The 25449-nt window shown below is 44.5% G+C and overlaps 1 protein-coding gene across 2 annotated transcripts in view; it reads right to left on the bottom strand.

Moving 5' to 3' along the window:
* Positions 1 to 263: 263 nt before the first annotated feature.
* Positions 264 to 25449, bottom strand: part of LOC112263104 (voltage-dependent N-type calcium channel subunit alpha-1B-like) — a 146432-nt gene continuing 121246 nt past the window's right edge. Inside the window, exons 38-49 of one of the 2 annotated variants that reach the window (XM_042294885.1) lie at positions 23439 to 23566; positions 22080 to 22176; positions 20157 to 20262; positions 19253 to 19360; positions 9589 to 9716; positions 9154 to 9395; positions 8804 to 8939; positions 8338 to 8454; positions 6742 to 6780; positions 5589 to 5790; positions 4380 to 4600; positions 264 to 3832 (exon numbers count right to left, since the gene is read on the bottom strand). In XM_042294885.1, the coding sequence (XP_042150819.1) occupies positions 3260 to 3832; positions 4380 to 4600; positions 5589 to 5790; positions 6742 to 6780; positions 8338 to 8454; positions 8804 to 8939; positions 9154 to 9395; positions 9589 to 9716; positions 19253 to 19360; positions 20157 to 20262; positions 22080 to 22176; positions 23439 to 23566 (2097 nt within the window). In that variant the 3' untranslated portion in view covers positions 264 to 3259. The remainder of the gene's footprint in view (positions 3833 to 4379; positions 4601 to 5588; positions 5791 to 6741; positions 6781 to 8337; positions 8455 to 8803; positions 8940 to 9153; positions 9396 to 9588; positions 9717 to 19252; positions 19361 to 20156; positions 20263 to 22079; positions 22177 to 23438; positions 23567 to 25449) is intronic. The other variant, XM_042294884.1, reaches the window with a different exon arrangement.

Here is a 25449-nt window from a genome sequence, read left to right as displayed (position 1 = left end):
GCAGTCTCAAGACAGTAGAAGCTTCAACTGTTTCCGGCAACTTGAGCATCACCGGGATGTTCCACCTTGTGTATTTTGGGGAATGTCTCCGCCTACTGTAGGCTGCCCACCAATAACATTGCGCCATTGACAACTTATTGCACAGCAGACACCTTCACCCATCCTAATAAGTCAAACACCTCTCTTATACTTTCACTGGACATCAACTGTTCTCTTATTCAATAAACAAATCATTTTACAGCTATTATACATATTGAGGCCTGTGTGTTTCATTTTTTATTTTTTATTCAAGGAACTTGGCTTCATACAAAATGTAAATGTAGAAACAACTGTAGAATTCAAATTCTGGCCAATAAACATAAATCAGGCAACAAAAACTCAGACCCAAATAAGGAATGTTCCATCTCTGTTGCATGGCTGGAACTATCATCATTGTTCAATACTATTTTTATATAAAGTATTTTTTTCCAACAAACCCCACAGATTATATATATATATACCGTATATGTATATATATATATCAAAGATCAATAAAAATGAACAAGAAATTAATACATGGTATCAAAAAAAGTACTACAGTTTTTACATGCACATACATTATCAGAACATGCAAACATGATTTTCTCCAGAAAACAGCCACATGTACACTGCAGTTGGTATGCAGAGAGAGAAATAGGAACAGTTCAATGTTTGGCAACCAACTGTGAGAGACTTTGGCGTGGATATGTTTCTTTTGAAATAGTACAGAGGCCGTAGAGATGAAGGAAGAGACTGATAGCATAAGTTTAAGTTTTTACCCACTACGGCAACATGTCAAGGGGAAAGAATTGAAGGTACCTGTACAAGAATGTGGATCATTTTTACCATTACAGTTTATTCAATGTTTATGAACACCCTCCTCTGGACTGATCCCCCCTCTTAGGTGACCTAACATGGAACAGATAACCATTAGTATGACATTGTTTACTTACGTTTTAAGACACAAGTTTTTCCTTTTGACATCGTCAACATGGGTAAATTGTATGCATGCAAATATATAAAGTTGCTGTATTTCTAAATATCCTCCTCATTTCTGCTTCAACTCGTTGTGCCATACGCATTTTAAAATACATGTTTTATACATTTGAAAACGTTTTTTTTTTATAAAGATTTGGTCACAATCATGCTGTAGTATGAATCTGGAGATCTCCGCATGTAAAGCTACAATATGGATGAAGTATATGACCGTAGTGTCCTCTTGTTGCATAGCCCTACTTTCTCTGTCATCAAAACCCTGCTTCTGGGAAATATGCAGTACAGAACCCCGACGAGTGTGCAGACATTGCAACACCTGGCCCCGCCTACTGTATCTCCAATACTATCAGTAATTGAGCAACACTTTTGCTGGAGTAGAGCATTCCTTAAACAGCACACCGTGCCACATTCCACCACCAATGTAGAATAGAAAAGAATCAAAACTCTTCCAAGCACTAGATCATCCATCCCAGGGAAACACATTTTTAAAAAAATGATATTGTATTAATATCCGTATATATTCTCTGAAGCAGATGTGAACCACCAACATTATCGGTTACCATGGCTGGGTAGATAGAACGCTAGAAAGTGTGAACCATATTTATGCTATATCTGACGGGTTAAAACCTTAACATAGAGGGGTCTGAGCCAATGGGGAGACACAGGGGGGTACAGTGTGCTGGTGCCAGGGGCTCGACTCAGAGTATACACTCATTAGGGATCTGCATCTATCTCTGCTTCTCAAGCACATCCATCCAAAACGTGCACCCTGTTTGTTTCTCATCAGATTCCTTATGTTCTATACTAACTCTCCAGTTATAGCATTGAAACAGATGGTAGCTTGCGATGCTTTCGCAGTTGACTAACCTCGCCAGGAAAGTGACTATACACCACTACATCTTCATAACGGTTGTGGACCAGGTTTATGCTTTAAACATGCAGTGTTACTCTGTGTCTTCCTAACTGGATGTATATGCTACTAATGCCGTTTTCATGTTTGTTAAGTGTTCATACGATGATTTTGCCCCAACCTTCGTCATCCCCACTCAAATTGATGAAATATATTTACCAAAAGGAAAATCACACGCGAAAATGATCAGCAAATCAATAGGTTAATTGATAGTGTACATTAAAAAGCATTTCTTTTTCTTGAAGAAAAGTTGTTGTTTCTCAGATAAGGCTTTCTGTACATCTTGCTCTCCTGCAGAACTACCAAATAACTACTTAAGTGTTGATGCTTTACAGAAATGGGTTTGACTTTGCATCTTTACTACAGCATGTCTAAAAGGATAGGCACTTTGTTTTAAACATCTGAAGCAGACCGTCTGTAAGAAACATTCAACCTGAAATGATGGCAAACTTGAAGCAATTTACATGAACAAAGTTGTTTTTACAAGATACAAAATATGCACACAATGAAAAGATAACATATACCATAGTTGTATATAAAACCAATCACATTTCATTTCCTCTCCTCATTTCTCTGAAGTAGTAGTAGTGAAATTTGCAACGGTAAACAGTAACGAATCAACAATCACTGTCTGTAATGACAACATCGATCCCTCTATTCGATCAGGCTGTATCTTCTGACAGAAAGAGAATGTCATATAAAGGGCTAGGCTACTGTAAATCCCTTTATATCATGGAATGGTAAGAGTCCCAAAGCAAAGTAGAATAGCTGTTGTGCAGTTTTACTTTCAAGTGCCTTTCAAGTTTGAATAAATCTCTCGGACTACTTCCTTATCACGTGTTGTTACAGATACTAAACAATACATGGGTGTCCCCCTGCTCATCACAGAGTTAGCAAAGAGGCCTGCTGCTCGCCCATCTCTATTGTGAGTAACTGTAGTAGAGTTTCTTATGTCACTATTTGGGTCACTATCAAGACAAGTATTTTTTAAGTAGGTAAAGCATTTTTTAAGTTGGATGTTCTCAAAGTAATTCAGTTTGATAAAGAATCAAAGCAAAAGTGCCCTCAATTAAACATGCCACTGTCTTCAGTGCATAAGACGAAGTCGGATCAAACTCAATTACCAACAATTCACCGAATCCACATCCAATTTCATTTTCATCCAGTTCCTAAAAACGGTGCTGCTTTGTTCACATTCAAATGAATCCCAACCCTTCCTTGGCTCCCATTAGCTTTACATACAGCAACAGTGTAAACTAAACCCTTCAAAAAAAGATGATAAAACTCATCACGATTCCTAAAAAAATGCAATAAAAACATCTGTTCAAAGCCATGCTAGCACCATTCATCCTCATCTGCCTCGTGGTAGTACCTGGGTGCCCTGACGCCAGAGCCAGACTCCGGGCTGGCATTGCCAATACCACCAAAGGTGAAGTGGTATCCATTGGGCACCGCATGGCTCTGCTGGGGTGGCGGAGGCAGGTGGAGGGGCCCCGGCCCCATCTGAGGCAGTGCGGTCCGAGGGGAGCGTGCTCTGGCAGCATAGGGGCCCAGCAGCTCATCCCGGAGGCTGCAGTACAGACTGCCCTGGCCCTGGGCTTCCCTGTGACTGTAACCCAGGAAGGGCTCAGAGCTGATGCGGGTGACAGGGGAGGGGATGTGGGAGGAGCCACTGTGCAGCAGGGCGTTGTGCTCAGACAGCCCGCGGCTCAGCCGGCCAGGACTCAGGGTGGGCAGGCCACTGCTACACTGGGCAGACACAAAGTGCACAGGGGAGGAGTTGGCAGTCTTGTAGGCCACCCCGGGGCGGGGGGTCAGGGGGGTCTGGGGTAGCTGCCTGCGTCCACGGCTGGGTGTGCTAGCCCCTGAGGTCATCATCACTGGGCTGCATTTAACCGAACCACTACCCTAGATGAAAATTGGACAAAGCAATTTAAAACAATAAAAACGATGAGGTCATGGTCACCAGAAGGAAGGGAAAGACACCAACATTGGATGGAGAGGAGAGAGAGGACAGTGGGAGAGGACAGACGACACAACCAAGGAGGACAGGGCAGCAAAAGAAAGGAGAAGAAGACAGACAAAATGGACAGAAAATGGTGAATAAGAGGAAGAAGAGTGGAAAGAGAATTGAAAGGCCATGAGTGGTTGTACTAAAGGCAGAAAGAAGAGAAAGTTGAGTTTCAGCCGAGGCAGAAAGAGAAAGCAGACAGATCCTCATCAAGAGGGTTGCACACAAAATACATGGTGCTGTACTAAACCAGACAGACATATACTTACTGATAATGTGTAGTGTGTGTATTGTTCAGATTCTCATTGCGTGATTCCTTCCCATGCTCTGCTCATATCATACCAAGCCTACAGTATAACCTGCCATGTTTTGTCCTGACATATCCTGCCGTACCCATACTGTGCCCTGCCCTGCCCATATCCTACCCTACCAATGCCCTCCCACCTTCTTGTTGATGCTGGGGTCCTGCACCTCGCTGGGGGAGGTGGCACAGCTGGTGGTGGCAGACTTGGTGGTGTGGCAGTGTTCCCTGCTGCCGTAGCGATCGCAGGAGTAGTACCGCTGCTTCTCCCCCGCCGTCGAGTGGTTCTTTCTCTCATGGGAGCGGCCGCGGTCCTGCACCCTGTCTCTAGACGAGGGCTCTGCAGCCGGGTCTCCTGGTGTACCTTAGGAATACACACCAGGGTTAGGGTTATGGCCAGGGTTTAGGGTTGGGGTTGAGGGTAAGGACATAACCCTAACCATAATCTTGGCATAAAGCTAACCCTAACCCTAGCCTTATGTTCATACCGGGCCTCAACCTACTGTAACCCCCCCCCAATTCACCTCTTAAGCCCCATTCAACCGCTGATTGCACCCAGTCTATACCTCACTCCGAAAGAGAAGATTCTTAAACACTCACAAAGGCCAGACTACTACCACACCAAAGGCTTTTCTCCCCTAAAGCATTGCCCTGCTAAGACAAGAGGTGCCCATTATTAGCAGGTCATTGGGTGTGCATGTCTGTCAGTCCCTTTTATCTTTGTGATAAAGGCCAGCTGCAGAGCTCCATTCTAACACCCAGGCCTGAACGATGCCTCCATGGCGCCCAGAGCGGATCTCTATAGACGAGCCCCAGCTGGCTGGGCTATGGTCTGCTTCTCACTCTCATGTTCCAAACACCCACATTTCGTGATCAGGGTATTGGTGGTGGGCACTCATATAACATACACAACAAGACCCCCTTTAACCTCACCGATAAAGTGATCCCTAGCATTGCACATTTAAAACACGAATGGCATTGCTGGCAAAAATAATATTACCCTGTGTTTCAAGAATACGATTGAGCACAATCTTTGATGTGTGTGTGTGTGTGTGTGTGTGTGTGTGTGTGTGTGTGTGTGTGTGTGTGTGTGTGTGTGTGTACTTGTAGTGTGTGTCATTGTCAAATCAAATCAAATTTTATTTGTCACATACACATGGTTAGCAGATGTTAATGCGAGTGTAGCGAAATGCTTGTGCTTCTAGTTCCGACAATGCAGTAATAACCAACAATTAATCTAACTAACAATTCCAAAACTACTGTCTTATACACACAAGTGTAAGGGGAAAAAGAATATGTACATAAAGATATATGAGTGTATGCGTGTCTGTGTGTGGTGTTTGTGCACTAACCAGCGGTGCTTGGCGTCCTGTCGAGTGACCGCTGCTTCTTGTCCCTCTCTCTACGGTGGTGGCAGCGGTGGTGGTGGTGGTGGTGAGGCCTTTCCTGGATGCTGGGCGTCTCCAGGGTGTAGTCACGCAGGTTTGCCTCTTGGGGGCGCTGTGGGGCATGGGTGGACGCAGAGCGCTTCATCGGGCTGCAGTCAGGAACAGGCTGTGTGGAACCAATGAGGAAGAGGGATCACTGACTAGTGTGTGGAAACTTACATCGCTGCCAAGCTGAGTGAAACGAGACCTGTTATACAGATGTTGATCTCTTCTCTGATCGGTTTTCAAAGTGAACTCGTAATCCAGCGGGAAATTGTAATCATCATTGTGATTATCAAACTGGAATGCTGATCGGAAAATGAGAACTGAGCATATGGGATAAAGGAGACGTATGCACCTCACCGACTCCATTGTGAAACACCATTTCCACCTAGTGGAGACACATCTGTCCTACAGAGCCTCGCTGCAAAACATACGACTCACGTGGTCAATGTCCTCAACAAATAGTCACCTAGATAGATTGCTGTTGGTAAAACCATAGACACGGCTACCAATTTCCCTAAGTCTTAGTTGGTGCTTGAGGATAAGAGCATAAAAGGGGGAAACAGAAGCAATGTTTCCACCTGTAGCAGCAGACCCTTTCTCTCTTCAAAACAGCTCCATCTGATCACTAGTTTACTACTTACCAATTCCATAGGCTTGGTATCTAAGAGCAGGTTGGAGTGGGCAGATGTGTTTTAATGAGTGTTGTTCAGTCCCCGTAGAATGATGAAAGGAAAAGCCTCCTCTATGAGATGCACTTCACCTGGCTAGGCCTTTGATTTCAAGTTTTACACCGAGCTTAACTCTTATCCTAAAATCACTCGGTATATCTCCCATATTGTATACGACAGAACAGAAAACATGTAGACTGGGTTCTTAATGTACGACCAAGTGTCAAACACGGACCATACGGCAGAAGCATATGCTTGCGGGACCGAGCATTTTTACACACCTGCACGGCTAGTTAATACAAAATAGAATTTAGTTTTACACATACTAGTACATTGGGATCAACAAACAAAGAAGATGTGGTGCAGGGGGGATTTTCTGAGGGACCGGAGAAAGGGGTACATACGGCCAGCAGGGTCCCTGGGGAGTGGCGTGACTGGCTCCTCTGTCACACAGCGGAGAACAAGGATCATCGGAAGGCATCAAGCCAAAGAGACAGGAGAGAAAACGAGGTGCAGACGGAGAGGGTGACATTGCACAGTTAAGACAAAGAATAGTGGAGAAGTAGCAGGAAAATAACAGTGGTGTTATTACATGCTTATTAAAAAGTAATGATCCCTTTTGTAAATATGACATAATTATGATTGAAGGGCCACTGAGGGCATTTGCCGTTCAGCACGCCTTTTTATAGAAAGGGTAAACCGGTTATATCTCATTGTGTTTCAGCACCTGGTAATAAGACAGAATTACCCATTCCAATCAGACAGAACTGGTCTTCATATCTTGTGATACTCAATGCCCCCCATCTCTAGCCTAGATTCCTAGACCATGAATACTATGATATCCTAGAAAACATATCTGGCTCTTTAGCTTTTGTTCTCGTGAGTCAAGCTTCTGATCTAGCAGAGGGCAAGTCTATGGGGTAGAGCTGCCCCTAGGGAATCAAAAAGGTTTCATCCATATTAAGAGGTGCTGAAACCACTAAATCAACATCTATTGCCTCTTATCATCCGGCACTCCAGTTTAAAGAGATTTGGGCTTAGCTTCTCACTGGGATTCAGGTGAGGGTTCATGTCGGCCCTGGGTGTCACATGTCAATACTGCACAAAGAGGAGGTGGAGGCAGGCTGGCTGGGAGATTTTACGCCCTGATCCTGTCTGGCATCGCCAGGGAGTGGGAAATGAGGCATTACCCCAAAAAGGGAAAAAATGTAATTAAGCGATGGAAAACCAAGCCGGAGAGAGAGTGAAATCCATCAGTCTGTTTCAGGGTAGAGTTCAGACTACGTGCCTCCCCATTTCACTCTAACGATAGCAAGCCATCTCAGAAAGGCCAACTCTAATTGTCTTTGTTGAAGGATTTCCTGCCCTCGTTAGAAAAAGTGAGAAAAAGTAGACAGCAGGTCACGAAGCAATCTCCCTCTCCTCTCATCCAATTTATCCCCCTCTTTACATTCTCTATCTTATAGTAACATGATTACTCTCTTCCTCCCTGAATGCATGAGGGATCACCCCTTTCATTTTCTACCCACAACCATTTTGAGCCACTATAATTTTTGTATTTCCTTCTGTTGGCAGCAGAGGAAAAACGATACAGGACAAATAGTTGGCGGTCTTCCAGGCTCTAATCAAATTATTCAGGACTTCTTCTGTGCACTAAAAGTAGGATCAACACACATCTATTCTAATTGGCCTCTGAAAGGAATGCACTTAAATGCAACAATCGATCAACATAAATATCACTCAGGAAATGAGGAGCTGATTATATTTCTTGGGACGAATTGAAGGATTCATTTTTGTTATTTTTCAGCAGTTATACTGCAGTAATATTGGCTGAAATTGAACCCCTCATAAAGATAGCCACCTGACCATAGTAATCTGCCCACAGTATAGCCACTGATGTGGAACAAAATGCAACCATGCTTTCTCCAATATAGTTTAGTCATGGCATGCCGCATCTGCTATGCTTCACAAATGATGTGTATGTTTTAGGGTGTCTTTACCTGTAGCTCTGCGTTGAGGCGGGGCATGGATACAGCCCTCCCCTGGCTCTCCAGTCCAGACCCAGGACCAGGCACTGTGCTGTCACTGGTGTCCATCTTCCTCATCTCCACTGACTCCTGGAGGGCATAACACACACACATAAGCACGACGCATGCGCACACACACACACACACACACACACACACACACACACACACACACGCACATACAGAGACAGAGAGAGAAAGATGCGTGCTTGAATACAGATAAGTATATCCAGTCAAGTTAAGTACTAGGAACAGATACATCAGGAGAGAAAATGCAGGTCGCAGGCCATAATGTTCATGTGTGCGAAGGCCATGATGTTCATGTGTGCGAAGGCCATGATGTTCATGTGTGCGAAGGCCATGATGTTCATGTGTGCGAAGGCCATGATGTTCATGTGTCTGTAATACAGCAGAGGGCAGTCTGGAATGGCTACAGTACCTGGGGAAGGGTTGTGTTTGGGACATCTTCAGACTGGCCCCTTTGGACAGGTGTCTTATTCCTGGGTCTGTGGACCTCTCTAGACTTCTCTGACACCCAGGAGGACGATCCTTTCATGGTGCCATCATGGCTTGGCCTGAATTGTTAATCATAAATAAATGTAGACGTTAGTCGTCATACAATGACTAACTGATTGTAAATTAAAATGGTTTTGTATTATCTTTGATGTTAACGTCACAGCTTTGCCACAAGTCTTTGTAAAAGGCAAAACACAGTTACAATTGTCATAAATGTAAAACCCCAAAACATTGGGATTGTTTGAGACACTCCCCGCATGCTAGTGAACTCACAGTGTGCCTCCGTTGTTGAGCAGGGTGGAGCTGGGTCTAGGTAGGGCCTGAGGCTGAGGAAGTAGTTCACAGGGAGGCTCCATGTTGTTGAGCAGGGTGGAGCTGGGTCTAGGTAGGGCCTGAGGCTGGGGCTGAGGAAGTAGTTCACAGGGAGGCTCCATGTTGTTGATGGCCTTCTCCTTCTCTTTCTCCTGCTTGTAAGTCAGGGGCAGTATTGGTTTAAACAGAGCCCCCACCTTACCCTGTGGATGAAAGATGGCAAGATGCTCAACATACTGAACATGCACAATATTGATCCAGGTCTCTGCCTCCAGAATATAGTCAATCAAAATTCTGGAAATGTGAGTCATATTGGTTTTGTTAGGAGATGTTTGAAACATTTTCATCCAGGGGTGAAATGTATGCCTCCTGGAGGTGTGTGTGTGTGTGTGATACCTGGGAGCCGGCAGCATTCTGTTGCTGTTGTTGCTGTTGCTGCTCCTTGAGCCTCTTGGCTCGGTTCTGCTTGTAGTAGTCAAAGATCATCAGGGCTGCATACACCTTCCCAACAGTAAGCTCATTGGCTGAGAGAGGTACACAGGGGAGTGGTTGATGAAAACCTCTGAAAACCTCTGACTTATCCATTATCTCATCCATCTGTATTGGTCTCATCCAAACTCTCTGATGCCAGTTTATCGCTAATACTATTCAGTCGAACCAAAGGTATCACTTGAAACAAAGAGGGATTTAGCTCTTTGAAGAAAATTGCTGCATGCCAGGCTTGAAAGAAGGAGAGAAGAAGTATCTGTTTAAAATGCCATTGTTCTCAGGTGAGATGCTTAGATCCTGCCACAAGATGTCAGTGGAGACAAAGCAGATGACTGGAATCTTAACTGACGGCCAAGTGAGAACAAAGGTCCTACATGTTATGGCAACCTGTGTGTCATCTACAGTTTGGAAGGGGATCAACTCTTACAAGAGCAGCAAGTATATTTTTTGATTAAATTAGAAGCTGTTAGTATTGTCTTGCTAGGGCAATTACATTTTTTCTGTCTTTTACCTAGTAGCCTAGTTAACTTCACTAGGGTAGGGGGCAGCATTCGGAAATTTGGATGAAAAGCGTGCCCAAATTAAACTGCCTGCTACTCAGGCCCAGAAGATAGGATATGCATGTAATTAGTAGATTTGGATAGAAAAACTCTAAAGTTTCCAAAACTGTTAAAATAATGTCTGTGAGTATAACAGTGCTGATATGGCAGATGAAAATCTGAGGAAAATCCAACCAGGAAGTACTATTATTTTGAAAGGCTGTTTTTCCATTGAAAGCCTATCCACCATACAAAGACTTAGGACCCAGTTCACGAGCTCTGTGGCTTCTTCTACATGTGGCCAGTCTTTAGGCATTGTTTCAGGCTTTTACTCTGAAAAATGAGGGAGATACAGCACTTTCAATCAGTGGCCAGCGGAAATTTCCAGACATCAGCCATGCGCCTGATCGGGAACATGCCTTTCGTGTTTTTCTTTTTCTATTGACAAAGCTTTTGTCCGGTTTAAATATGATTGATTATTTATGACAAAAACAACCGGAGGATTGATTTTAAACATTGTTTGGCATGTTTCTACTAACCTTTATTGTACTTTTTAAAAACTTTTTGTCTGGACGTAGTGCATGCGCCTTGAGCATTCGGATTAGTGGACAAAACGCGCAAACAAAAAGGAGGTTTTTGGTCAAAGAGGGACATTATCAAACAAAACAAACATTTATTGTCTAAAATGGAGACCTGGGGGTGCCACCAGATGAAGATCATCAAAGGTAAGTGATTAATTTTAATGCTATTTCTGACTTTTGTGACACTCTCCTTGGCTGGAAAATGGCAGTATGGGTTTCTGTGGCTAACATAATCGCAAAGTGTGCTTTTGCTGTAAAGCCTTTTTGAAATCTGACACAGCGGTTGCATTAAGGTGAAGTGTATCTTTATTTCTATGTTTAACACTTGTTTTATCAATGTTTATAATGAGTATTTCTGTAATTTGATGTGGCTCTCTGCACTTTCACCGGATATTTGTTTGAGACAATGCATTTCTGAACATAATGCGGCAATGAGATTTTTGGATATAAATATGAACTTTATCGAACACAACATACATGTATTGTGTAACATGAAGTCCAATGAGTGCCATCTGATGAAGATCATCAAAGGTTAGTGATTAAAACCTGTTAAGGATAGGGCTGACTACTGGCCCCTTTGGAGGAATTGCGTGCCCATAGTAAACAGAAAAAAAATCTGTCAAATTGCTAATATATGCATATAATAATTATTATTGAATAGAAAACACTCTAAAGCTTCTAAAACCGTTCAAATTATGTCTCTATGTAAAGCAGAACTCTCAGGGCATCCATTCTCCCAAACTCTCTCTTGACAACAGAAAAGTTGGGCCAACTTTGACGTCATCGCCCCCACCCTTCCCAACCAGCTACAGATCTGGGAACAGTTCCTATCTCTTCAGCGCAATGTCCCCTTTCAGTGGGGCCTCTCATTGTGAGAATCGCGCGCTCCCTCGAGTTTTGGCGGGCTGAAACCTCCGGGTCACGCGAAAATACATGCACTTTCATGCGCACGTCGGGTCAGGAGCTCCCTTTGTTCCAAGATTCACCAAACGATGTCTGTTCACGCTAAGGATTGTTTTCTATGTTAAAAACATGCTAAAGCTCGATTCTGCACTTAGTTTGACCAGTTTAGTCGACATATAATATGTAATTTTGAAGTTTTGATGCGCATCCACTAGAATTTTGCCTGCATTTCGACCGGAATTTGTCGTGTTTGATAACCTAAAGACACAGACTTGAAAACCAAATGCAGTTTTTGGTAAGTATAACTTCTTCCACGACTTCTGATCGAAGAACATCAAAGGTAAGGGAATATTTATGTGTTAATTATGGGTTTATGTGGATTCTGAGATAGAGGAGACATAATGCTAATTTCTGAGCGCCGTCTCATATTATTACATAGTGAACAAATAATTTTATCAGCATATCGATTGCGCAACCAGGGGTGGAAAGACCTTGGATCATTGTTACTCTAACTTCCGCGACGCATATAAGGCCCTGCCCCGCCCCCCTTTCGGAAAAGCTGACCACGACTCCATTTTGTTGATCCCTGCCTACAGACAGAAACTAAAACAAGAAGCTCCCACGCTGACGTCTGTCCAACGCTGGTCCGACCAAGCTGACTCCACACTCGAAGACTGCTTCCATCACGTGGACTGGGAGATGTTTCGTATTGCGTCAGACAACAACATTGACGAATACGCTGATTCGGTGTGCGAGTTCATTAGAACGTGCGTTGAAGATGTCGTTCCCATAGCAACGATTAAAACATTCCCTAACCAGAAACCGTGGATTGATGGCAGCATTCGTGTGAAACTGAAAGCGCGAACCACTGCTTTTAATCAGGGCAAGGTGTCTGGTGACATGACTGAATACAAACAGTGCAGCTATTCCCTCCGCAAGGCTATTAAACAAGCTAAGCGTCAGTACAGAGACAAAGTAGAATCTCAATTCAACGGCTCAGACACAAGAGGCATGTGGCAGGGTCTACAGTCAATCACGGACTACAGGAAGAAATCCAGCCCAGTCACGGACCAGGATGTCTTGCTCCCAGGCAGACTAAATAACTTTTTTGCCCGCTTTGAGGACAATACAGTGCCAATGACACGGTCTGAAATGAAAACATGCGGTCTCTCCTTCACTGCAGCCGAGGTGAGTAAGACATTTAAACGTGTTAACCCTCGCAAGGCTGCAGGCCCAGACGGCATCCCCAGCCGCGCCCTCAGAGCATGCGCAGACCAGCTGGCCGGTGTGTTTACGGACATATTCAATCAATCCCTATACCAGTCTGCTGTTCCCACATGCTTCAAGAGGGCCACCATTGTTCCTGTTCCCAAGAAAGCTAAGGTAACTGAGCTAAACAACTACCGCCCGTAGCACTCACATCCGTCATCATGAAGTGCTTTGAGAGACTAGTCAAGGACCATATCACCTCCACCCTACCTGACACCCTAGACCCACTCCAATTTGCTTACCGCCCAAATAGGTCCACAGACTATGCAATCTCAACCACACTGCACACTGCCCTAACCCATCTGGACAAGAGGAATACCTATGTGAGAATGCTGTTCATCGACTACAGCTCGGCATTCAACACCATAGTACCCTCCAAGCTCGTCATCAAGCTCGAGACCCTGGGTCTCGACCCCGCCCTGTGCAACTGGGTACTGGACTTCCTGACGGGCCGCCCCCAGGTGGTGAGGGTAGGCAACAACATCACCTCCCCGCTGATCCTCAACACTGGGGCCCCACAAGGGTGCGTTCTGAGCCCTCTCCTGTACTCCCTGTTCACCCACGACTGCGTGGCCACGCACGCCTCCAACTCAATCATCAAGTTTGCGGACGACACAACAGTGGTAGGCTTGATTACCAACAACGACGAGTCGGCCTACAGGGAGGAGGTGAGGGCCCTCGGAGTGTGGTGTCAGGAAAATAACCTCACACTCAACGTCAACAAAACTAAGGAGATGATTGTGGACTTCAGGAAACAGCAGAGGGAACACCCCCCTATCCACATCGATGGAACAGTAGTGGAGAGGGTAGCAAGTTTTAAGTTCCTCGGCATACACATCACAGACAAACTGAATTGGTCCACTCACACAGACAGCATCGTGAAGAAGGCGCAGCAGCGCCTCTTCAACCTCAGGAGGCTGAAGAAATTCGGCTTGTCACCAAAAGCACTCACAAACTTCTACAGATGCACAATCGAGAGCATCCTGGCGGGCTGTATCACCGCCTGGTACGGCAACTGCTCCGCCCTCAACCGTAAGGCTCTCCAGAGGGTAGTGAGGTCTGCACAATGCATCACCGGGGGCAAACTACCTGCCCTCCAGGACACCTACACCACCCGATGTTACAGGAAGGCCATAAAGATCATCAAGGACATCAACCACCCGAGCCACTGCCTGTTCACCCCGCTATCATCCAGAAGGCGAGGTCAGTACAGGTGCATCAAAGCTGGGACCGAGAGACTGAAAAACAGCTTCTATCTCAAGGCCATCAGACTGTTAAACAGCCACCACTAACATTGAGTGGCTGCTGCCAACACACTGACACTGACTCAACTCCAGCCACTTTAATAATGGGAATTGATGGGAAATGATGTAAATATATCACTAGCCACTTTAAACAATGCTACCCTATATAATGTTACTTACCCTACACTATTCATCTCATATGTATATGTATATACTGTACTCTATATCATCGACTGCATCCTTTTGTAATACATGTATCACTAGCCACTTTAACTATGCCACTTTGTTTATATACTCATCTCATATGTATATACTGTACTCAATACCATCTACTGTATCTTGCCTATGCTGCTCTGTACCATCACTCATTCATATATCCTTATGTACATAAATCCTGTTACAGATTCAGGTACCCATTTGGGAACCAACGTAAACTGGGACGTGGCGCATGGAACGCAAAAATATTCTTAGAAATATTTAACCTCCACACATTAACAAGTCCAATAGCTTAAATGAAAGATAAACACCTTGTTCATCTAGCCAGCAAGTCAGATTTCTAAAATGTTTTACGGCGAAAACATAGCACATATTTATGTCAAACCACCACCAAAGACACAGCTAATTTGAATTAGCCACGTTGAACAAAATATGCAATCAACAACCGCAGGATTAAAAGAAAAATAATTCACTAACCTTTTGAAAATCTTCATCAGATGACAGTAATAGGACATGTTACACAGTACATTTATGTTTTTTTCAATAATATGCCATTTATATCCATAAATCTCTGTTTACAATGACGCCATGTTCAAAAAAATGCTACTCAGATGTCCGGAGAAATGATGATATCTGCCGGAGCTAACGTCAGATAACAAGCAATACACATCATACACGTTGACTAAATATACATGTTCTACATATAGTTAGAAAGATACACTTCTTCTTAATGCAACCGCTGTGTTACATTTATTTTTAACGTTACAGAATTCAAATCAAATCAAATTTTATTTGTCACATACACATGGTTAGCAGATGTTAATGCGAGTGTAGCGAAATGCTTGTGCTTCTAGTTCCGACAATGCAGTAATAACCAACAAGTAATCTAACTAACAATTCCAAAACTACTGTCTTATACACAGTGTAAGGGGATAAAGAATATTAACTTCTTGGTGACAGGGGGTCAGTATTGAGTAGCTTGGATGAATAAAGTACCCAGAGTAAACTGCCTGCTGCTCTGTCCCAGATGCATATTATTAGTAGTACTGGATAGGAAACACTCTGAAGTTTCTAAAACTGTTTGAATGATGTCTGTGAGTATAACAGAACTCATATGGCAGGCGAAAACCTGAGACAAATCCAACCAGGAAGTGGGAAATCTGAGGTTTGTAGTTTCATTTAAGTGATTGCCTATCCAATATGCTGTGTCTATGGGGCCAGATTGCACTTCCCGAGGCTTCCAGCAGATGTCAACAGTCTTTAGAACGATGTTTGAGGATTCTATTGTGGAAGGGGGTCGAATAAGAGCTGTTTCAACCAGTGGACTAGGCTGTGGCCAACCAGTTGTTTACTGCGCGGTCACGCGCAGTTCCTTCTTTTTCCTCTGTAATGAATACGCTATTGTCCGGTTTGAATATTATTGAAGATTTATTATAAAAATACCCTAAGGATTGATTGTATACATCGTCTGACATGTTTATACAAACGGTAATGGAACTTTTTTGACTTTTCGTCTGGATTTTGCATTCGCGCATTGTGCCTTTGGAATAGTGAACTAAACGCACGAACAAAAGGTATTTGGACATAAATATGGATGTAATCGAACAAAACGAACATTCATTGTAGAAGTGGGAGTCCTGGGAGTGCATTCCGACGAAGATCAGCAAAGGTAAGTGAAGATTTAAATGCTATTTATGACTTTTGTTGACTCCACAACTTGGCGGGTAACTGTATGGCTTGCTTTTGTGGCTGAACGCTGTTCTCAGATTATTGTGCTTTTGCCGTAAAGCTTTTTTGAAATCTGACACAGCAGTTGCATTAAGAACAAGTTTATCTTTAATTCTATGAAAAACATGTATCTTTCATCAAAGTTTATGATGAGTATTTCTCTTATTTGATGTGGCTCTCTGCAATTTCTCCGGATGTTTTGGAGGCATTTCAGAACATGGCACCAATGTAAACTGAGGTTTTTGGATATAAATATGAACTTGATCGAACAAAACATACATGTATTGTATAACATTGAGTCCTGTGAGTGTAATCTGATGAAGATCGTTGAAGGTTAGTGATTCATTTTATCTAGATTTCTACTTTTTGTGACACTCTCTTTGGTTGGAAAATGGCTGAATGCTTTCTGTGACTAGTTGCTGACCTAACATAATGATATGTTCTGCTTTTGCCGAAAAGCCTTTTTGAAATCGGACACTGTGGTTGGATTAACGAGAAGTGTTTCTTTAAAATGGTGTAAAATACTTGTATGGTTGAGGAATTTTAATTATGAGATTTCTGTTGTTTTGAATTTGGCGCCCTGCAATTTCACAGGCTGTTGGCGAGGTGGGACGCTTATCGTCCTGAACGATCCCAGGGAGGTTAACACTTTTTTGGTTACTACATGATTCCATATGTGTTATTTCATAGTTTTGATGTCTTCACTATCATTCTACAGTGTAGAAAATAGTCCAAATAAAGAAAAACAATTGAATGAGTAGATGTTCTAAAACTTTTGACCCGTAGTGTATGTTCCCCTTCAGTCCCTACACTTTTTGGCCCTGACAGAGACATGGATTTCCCCAGACACCACTGCTACTCCAGCTACTTCATCTGACTATATGTTCTCTCATAGTCCGAGAACATCTGGTCGTCGCAGTGGTGGCACACTACTCATTTCTCCCAAGTGGAGATTTTCTCTTCTCTCCTCTCTCACCTGTTGATCTCCTCATTTGAATTCCATGCTGTCACTGCTCCACTCAAGCTTAACATTGATGTCATCTATCACCCAACAGGTGCCCTTGGAGAGTTCCTCAATGAGCTTGACACCTTGATAAGTACATGTCCTGAGGATGGCTCACCCCTCATCATACTGGGCGACTTTAACCTTCAGCTTCAATACATTTCTTTCCACTCCTTTTCTCTTTTGACCTCGCCCTTTCTCAGTCACGTCCCACTCACAAGGCCGGCAATATGCATATATATATATATATATTTTTTTTAACCTTTATTTAACTAGGCAAGTCAGTTAAGAACAAATTCTTATTTTCAATGACGGCCTAGGAACAGTGGGTTAACTGCCTGTTCAGGGCCAGAACGACAGATTTGTACCTTGTCAGCTTGGGGGTTTGAACTTGCAACCTTCCGGTTACTAGTCCAACGCTCTAACCACTAGGCTACCCTGCATGACCTCATCTCCACTAGAGGCTGTTCGCCTACTAATCTCACTGCAACCCCCCTTCATGTCTCTAATCACTACTTTGTTTCCTTTTCTCTCCATCTCTCCTCCAACCCCACAGACTCAGCCCCTACCCAGATGGTCATGCGCTGCCGCATCTTATCTCTTCCTTATGCTAAATCATTCTCCCTCCTGTCACCTGACTCTGCATCTTCGACCCTACTCTCCCTCCCTTTCTGCATAATTTGACTCACTGTCCCCTTTCCTCTCAGCCGGCCCTACTTTTCTCTCCCGCTTCATGGCTGAGTCACTCACTGCGTGCTAACAGAACAGGGCTACGAGCAGCTGAGCAGAAATGGAGGAAAACTAAACTTCTGGAGGACCTATCATCCTGCAGATTCATGTTCTGCAACATTGGTAGCGTACAACCTGTCCTCACACAGGAAGCGGCGCTGGTCCTAATCCAGGGACTTGCCTACGGAGCAGCAAGAGGAACTGCACCTCCTTACCTTCAGGCTATGCTCAAACCCTACATCCCAACCCGAGCACGATCCACCACTTCTGGTCTCTTGGCCCTCTTATCTACCTTTTCTTCCTCTGTATCCACTGCTAAAGCTGCCTTCTATCACACTCTAAATGTCAAGCTTCTGCCTCCAACCCTAGGAAACTCTTTCTTCTTCATCCTTAATCCTCATCCCCTCCCTCCTCGCTCTCTGCAGATGACTTTGTCAACCACTTTGAAAAAAAGGTTGAAGACATCTGCTCCTCTTTCACTCGGCCTACTGAGTCCACTGTTCCCAGTCACACAGAACTACCCTACGCCTTGACATCTCTCTCCCCTCTCTCTCCAGATTAAATCCCCACCACCTCAAACTCAACTTCGACAAAACAGAACTACTCTTCCTCCCAGGAAAGGCCTGCCCACTCCCAGAACTCTCCATCACGGTTGACAACTCCACGGTATTCCCCTCCCAGAGTGCAAAGAATCTTGGCATGACCCTGGATAACACCCTGTCATTCTCTGCACACATCAAAGTAGTGACTCTCTCCTGCAGATTCATGTTCTGCAACATTGGTAGCGTACAACCTGTCCTCACACAGGAAGCGGCGCTGGTCCTAATACAGGGACTTGCCTACGGAGCAGCAAGGGGAACTGCACCTCCTTACCTTCAGTCTATGCTCAAACCCTACATCCCAACTGGAGCACGTTCCACCACTTCTGGTCTCTTGGCCCTCCCATCCCTACTCAGCCCAGTCAAACCTCTTCTCTGTCCTGGCACCCCAATGGCGGAAAAAGCCTCCCCCTAAAGTCAGGACCTGCCCATCTTCCGAAAACATCTGAAACCCTACCTCTTTGAAGAGTATCTTAAATAACTCTCACAGGAAAATGTACTTGATTCGATTGTGATGTGTTGTTGGCTCATCTAGCTATCTTAAGATGAATAAACTAATTGTAAGTCGCTTTGGATAAGAGTGTCTGCTAAATTACTACAAATGTTTTATGTTGTTTCAGAGTGAGGAGTCTGGGGCTTGCCACTTTAAGATGTGGCATAAACAGAATCACAGACAGTCCAGGTATCCTTCTTGTAAAGATGGAATATATCAGTGACATGAAGCAAGGATCCGAGAGGACTGCCGTGCAGAGGTGCTTACGTTTGTGTGGTGTAACCAACAGATCCATAGTCTTCTGTGAAAGGCTTGGCCAAACTGTAGAGAGCTCTTTCTTCAGTTCAGCATCAGAAAGACGCTGGGCAACCATCCCTAAGGAGAAGATCGCAAGAGAAAATAGAATATTCTTGCATCAAATACACACAATTATCTAATTTAAGTATAGCAACAAAAGATAAAGACAGAAAAGTAAACATGAGCTTGCAGAGTCATTGTGGAGGTGAACCAGAGAGAGAATAACTTATTGAAAGCGGCAGTGAGCAGTGAAGCTAGAGAAACGCATACTGCACTGTGACGTCATTCAACTACGCAGCACAGGCCCTAAACACAAAACCCACCACAGAGCAGCCTAATGAGACCAAATGGGACCCATATCTACTAATGCAAACCTTCTGTAAGCAACAAACAAGCAGCATATGTCCCTGCTACGCATCCAGGGGACATCACAACATCTGTCTGTCTGTCTGTCTGTCTGTCTGTCTGTCTGTCTGTCTGTCTGTCTGTCTGTCTGTCTGTCTGTCTGTCTGTCTGTCTGTCTGTCTGTCTGTCTGTCTGTCTGTCTGTCTGTCTGTCTGTCTGTCTGTCCGTCTGTCTAGGAGGACAATGTGATGAATGGCTAAATCTAACATTTACAACTAGTGTTTGTTGCTTTTGCTTGAGTCATCAAGTCGGCCTCATGATAGGTATGCACCTAGCCTATCATGTATCACACAGGGGTGGAGAGGGGACAGAGTGGGGGGAGAGAGGACAGGGTGGGGGGAGAGGGGACATGGGTGGGGGAGAGGGGACATGGGTAGGAGGGAAAGGGGACAGGGTAGGGGGAGAGGGGACAGGGAAGGGGGACATGGGCGGGGGCAGAGGATAGGGAGAGAGAGAAGGGCGGTCTCACCTGAGGACAGTTTGATCTCCAGGGCCGTGCGGATCAGCGCCATGAGAGTGGAGGTAAAGTGGACTGTGTTGTCATCAGCGATGGGCATGTTCATCTTGACTAGCCGCTGGAGAGAATGTGTGGATGGAGGAGGAGGTTAGAAACACACTTCTACTGTTAACACTTCATCCAGACCATCAGCCAATCAGGAGAAACCAGTCTGTGTGCTGCTGGTAATGTTCACAGAGGCCCCTACAGCACACAAAAAGCTTTCTCAACGAGTACAAAGAGGAGACAAACTAAACATTCACATTCAACTGCTATTGGCTACAGTATGCACTATGCTGCAAGTCAAAGTGCACCGGTGCAAGACTGACATTGATCGAAATAAAAGTGAGAAAGGGCATGTACGCATAACCATGGAAGTGCCTCAAAGATCTCAGGAGCTCCACTCTGTGGTTGCTATACCAACAATCAAACTGAGGTAAAAAAAAGTATGACGCTGCTCAAGTCATAAACATCTTGAGAACCAATGCCTAGCATCGACAGAAAAAGCATGTGTCACACAGAGTCCATTCCAAATAACCTGGACTGCTTATCAAAAGAGATGAAATCTACACCACTATATGCATACAGAGCACTATGTTTGATGTTTAAGCTATTGTGGTAGAGTTGAGCTCCCCTGAACACAAAAAGCATTCCTCTACTATCAGTTACGGTGCAAAAGTACGACAGAAGTCAGAATGAGAGAGGAGAGGAGGGGAGGGGTGAGACACACACACATACATGTGCACACAAATCCATAGAGAGAAAGTAGAGGTGAAAGACAGGATGAGAGAGGAGAGGAGAGGAGGGGAGGGGTGAGACACACACACATACATGTGCACACAAATCCATAGAGAGAAAGTAGAGGTGAAAGACAGGATGAGAGAGAATGAAAGATAGAAAGACAGAGAGTAAAGCACACATATTTCTCACACAGGAAAGCAACAGAAGCCACACACACTGGCCCACAAAACCGAAAAACCCCTAGTGGGTAAACTCAGGGGATAGACTGAGATAAGGTAAGGGAGAGCAATACTAAACCCCTTTCCTATAAAACAGATTGATTGGTAAAGGATTTAAATCTGGGGACAGTCCTGGATTGGTCGAATATGTGTGTATTGTAGAATTAAATCGAAATATTCTTCCATGAATTAATCTGCGCATGCCTGCTGTGTTGGATGTATTAAAGGACAATTCCGACACTTTTCAACATCATAATCACCATCTCCAGCACCATACCAGTTCTACATAGGTGAAAACGCTGCGTTTCTGTGATCTGTGGTTAAAAAGAAAGTTCCCCAAAAACTGTCATGTTTCTCGCCAGACGGGGAGGGTATTTTCTTCCTCCCCATGTCACCGCAAATCTCAGTGTTTGAAAGTCATTATTTTTAAAAAATGTTTGAAACTTTTGATGATGTCATCGGGTAGAACTTTTTAACTTTATATATTTTTCTACAGAAAGTAGAAATGTGGCGTTTTCACATATGTAGACAGTGGTATTGTGCTGGAGATAATAACATGAGGTTGGAAAGTGGTGGTTGCCCTTTCAATTACAGAGACGGGATTATATGAAAACCTATTATGTATTTATTATCCTAAGGAATTTGACACCCACTACTGTAAATGTTACTAAATACTTAGTAACACGTTTTCACATAGTGGGGATACCGTATGCGTCTCATGGTCTATCTCTCCGCCTTAGTGGACATCACCTCACAGGCTGAGCTTGCTCCAAATAAAGTAGCTATGCCCAAAAAAAGAAGGGGAGGGAAGGGGCTACACCAAAGAGATCAGAGCGTTAGCAAAACAAACTAAAGAAACAAGGGAACACTGCAGAGCACAGAGATTGGCTGGAGGTCAAGCCAATGGGAAGACAGGTCGAGCAGAGGGAGTGGCTACCTTGTAGGCGACTCTTGGCGGACATTTCTTTCCCAAACCTAAGGGTGGGGACATGTGGAGGAGCATCTGATACATATCAAGGTACTTGATACGGCCACTTCACAGAGTAGGAAACAAAAAGCCAAATAAAGAAGGATGGAAAGTTAGAGGAGGAAAGGAACAAAATGTTTTTTTTTTAAGAAACCAAAATGAATAGGAAAAAACAAAAACAGAAATCTGTGTTATTTAGATTTCCAGTAGCGACATGGAGATGGATGCCATCTTTGGCCACGGTGGACCAGGGATGCATCGGTGCGGTGGTGAACTCAGCTCAGGAGGAAGTGAGCTGCTCAGATCCCTGAGGGGAGACATGGGATGGAAGAGTGAGTCTGGAAGAGTGAGAAGAAGAACACACAGGATGCTGATGGGGAGAGAACGACAGCTTTGTACGTAGTGTGGATGACGGCTTCTGCATGCTGAGAGACATCCAGGGAGGGTTCACCAGAAGCACGGAAACAAAGGTTTCAATGCCAGACTTTAAAAAAAATCTTAATGAATTAAAGCCCTCCTTTCTCTTTACAACGTTTACGTCTAGGATCCCAAAAACACATTACAGTACGTAAAGACGTTGATCCGATTCAGACGTGTTCATGATCTGAATCAATTTAGGACTAAACATCCAAACGTAATGTTTCATCTAACTGTACATAGATAGGAGACGGAACAGGTGCAAACCAGAATGTGTTCACTGCATACCTCGACACATCATATAGAAAGTAAGCATTACATAGGGATTCCAATGTCAGGTAGAGTTGGGGTTTAACATGGCTTTGAAAGCTTTGTTTCCAGTCTGGCATCATTAACCAAAGCCAGTCAGTCTGGAAGGGCGGGTGCTAGTGTGTAGGCGAGTCATTGGTGCACAGCCATTCACTTAAGTCTCTTGGCATAGGAACACAAAGCACCCTAGTGGAGGAAATGTTCTGGGGTTGCTAACCTTGTACGCTACCCTATTAGGGCAGTTCTTCCCTAAGCCAAGAGGGGGTGAGATAATTCGTAACAAGTTGTACATATCGTTATAGCGAATCCGTCCGCTGCAAAAAGAACAAGCAGATATAAAAACAACAACTTCAGGACAGCTTCAAGAGAACAATGATCATCAGAGGGCTGACAGGGTACTAGGAGGTATGTTACCATACCGTACCCTCTACATGACACTACATGGAGGATTGTCAGCAAGTCACAAAGTATCAGGCAGGGATTAGGCAGTCCCCTCCATACTAGCAGCTGTAATACTAGATATCTCTCTGACTGGGCATAGAGGCACAGTAGGAGCACCAGCCAGCCAGATGGCTGAAGGGAGGGAGGGAGAGGGACACATACCAGGCAGCAGGGTCGTACTCAGCCCAAACACGGATGAACTCATCCAGATGATGAGGCCCCAGTATAGACGAGTCTCGAGTCAGGTACTCAAAGTTATCCATGATGACAGCCACAAACAGATTGAGCATCTGGAAGATACGATTCACAAGGATTTATGGGAATAGACACAGTATGCTGGCACAACACTAACTCCTAGTCCTACGTTTCAAATCAAATCCAACTTTATTTGTCACATGCACCGAGTGTAGACCTTACCGTGAAATGCTTACTTACAAGCCCTTAACTAACAATGCAGTTCAAGAAGAGTTAAAAAAATATTTACCAAATAAACTAAAGTAAAAAATTATAAAAAGTAACACAATAAAATAACAAAAACGTGGCTATATACAGGGGGACTGTGTGCGGGGGTACAGGTTAGTTGAGGTAATTTGTACATGTAGATAGGGACGAAGTGACTATGCATAGATAATAAACAGTGAGTAGCAGCAGTGTACAAAACAAATGGAGGGGAGGGGGTCAATGTAAATAGTCCGGTGGCCATTTGATTAAGTGTTCAGCAGTTTTATGGCTTGGGGGTAGAAGCTGTGAAGGAGCCTTTTGGTCCTAGACTTGGCGCTCCAGTAGCGCTTGCCGTGCGGTAGCAGAGAAAACAGTCTATGACTTGTGTGACTGGAGTCTCTGACAATTCTATGGGCTGTCCTCTGACACCGTCTATTGTATAGGTCCTGGATGTCAGGAAGCTTGGCCCCAGTGATGTACTGGACCGTATGCACTACCCTATGTAGCGCCTTATGGTCAGATGCCGAGCAGTTGCCATACCAGGTGGTGATGCAACCGGTCAAGATGCTCTCGATGGTGCAACTGTAGAACTTTTTGAGGATCTGGGGACCCCATGCCAAATCTTTTCAGTCTCCTTTTCAGTCTCGCCCTCTTCACGACTGTCTTGGTGTGTTTGGACCATGATAGTTAGGTGGTGATGTGGACACCAAGGAACGTGAAACTCTTGACCCGCTCAACTACAGCCCCGTCAATATTAATGTGGGCCTGTTCGGCCACGATCAGCTCCTTAGTCTTGCTCACATTGAGGGAGAGGTTGTTGTCCTGGCACCACACTGCCAGTTCTCTGACCTCCTCCCTATATGCTGTCTCATCGTTGTCGGTGATCAGGCCTACCACTGTTGTGTCGTCAGTAAACTTAATGATGGTGTTGGAGTCATGCTTGGCCACGCAGTCGTGAGTGAACAGGGAGTACAGGAGGGGACAAAGTACACACCCCTAAGGGGCCCCTGTGTTGAGGATCAGTGTGGCAGAAGTGTTGTGCCTACCCTTACCACCTAGGGGGTGGCCCGTCAGGAAGTCCAGGATCCAGCTGCAGAGGGAGGTGTTTAGTCTCAGGGTCCTTAGCTTAGTGATGAGCTTCGTGGGCACTCTGGTGTTGAACGCTGAGCTGTAGTCAATGAACAGCATTCTCACATAGGTGTTCCTTTTGTCCAGGTGGGAAAGGGCAGTGTGGAGTGCTATTGAGATTTCATCATCTGTGGATCTGTTGGGGCGGTATGCAAATTGGAGTGGGTCTAGGGCAGGCCTAGGCAATTCCAGTCCTCGGGGGCCTGATTGGTGTCACACTTTTCACCCATCCCTTGCAAACACACCTGATTTAAACTAACTGCATTTTGAACTGAAGATCATGATTAGTTGACTATTGGAGTCAGGTGTGTTAGCTGGGGAAAAAGTGTCACACCAATCAGGCCCCCAGGACTGGAGTTGCCCAGGCCTGGTCTAGGGTATCCAGGAGGATGCTGTTGATGTGAGCCACGACCAGCCTTTCAAAGCACTTCATGGTTACTGATGTGAGTGCTATGGGGCGGTAATCATTTAGGCAGGTTGCCTTTGCTTCCTTGGGCACAGGGACTATGGTGGTCAGCTTGAAGCATGTTGGTATTACAGACTTGGTCAGAGAGAGGTTGAAAATGTCAGTGAAGACACTTGCCAGTTGGTCCACGCATGCTTT

The sequence above is a fragment of the Oncorhynchus tshawytscha genome, linkage group LG12 (genome assembly GCF_018296145.1).
Source record: "Oncorhynchus tshawytscha isolate Ot180627B linkage group LG12, Otsh_v2.0, whole genome shotgun sequence".
NCBI classification, from domain to species: Eukaryota; Metazoa; Chordata; class Actinopteri; order Salmoniformes; family Salmonidae; genus Oncorhynchus; species Oncorhynchus tshawytscha.
The sequence above is the reverse complement of the archived record's forward strand: the minus strand, read 5'-3'. Positions and strand labels throughout refer to the sequence as shown.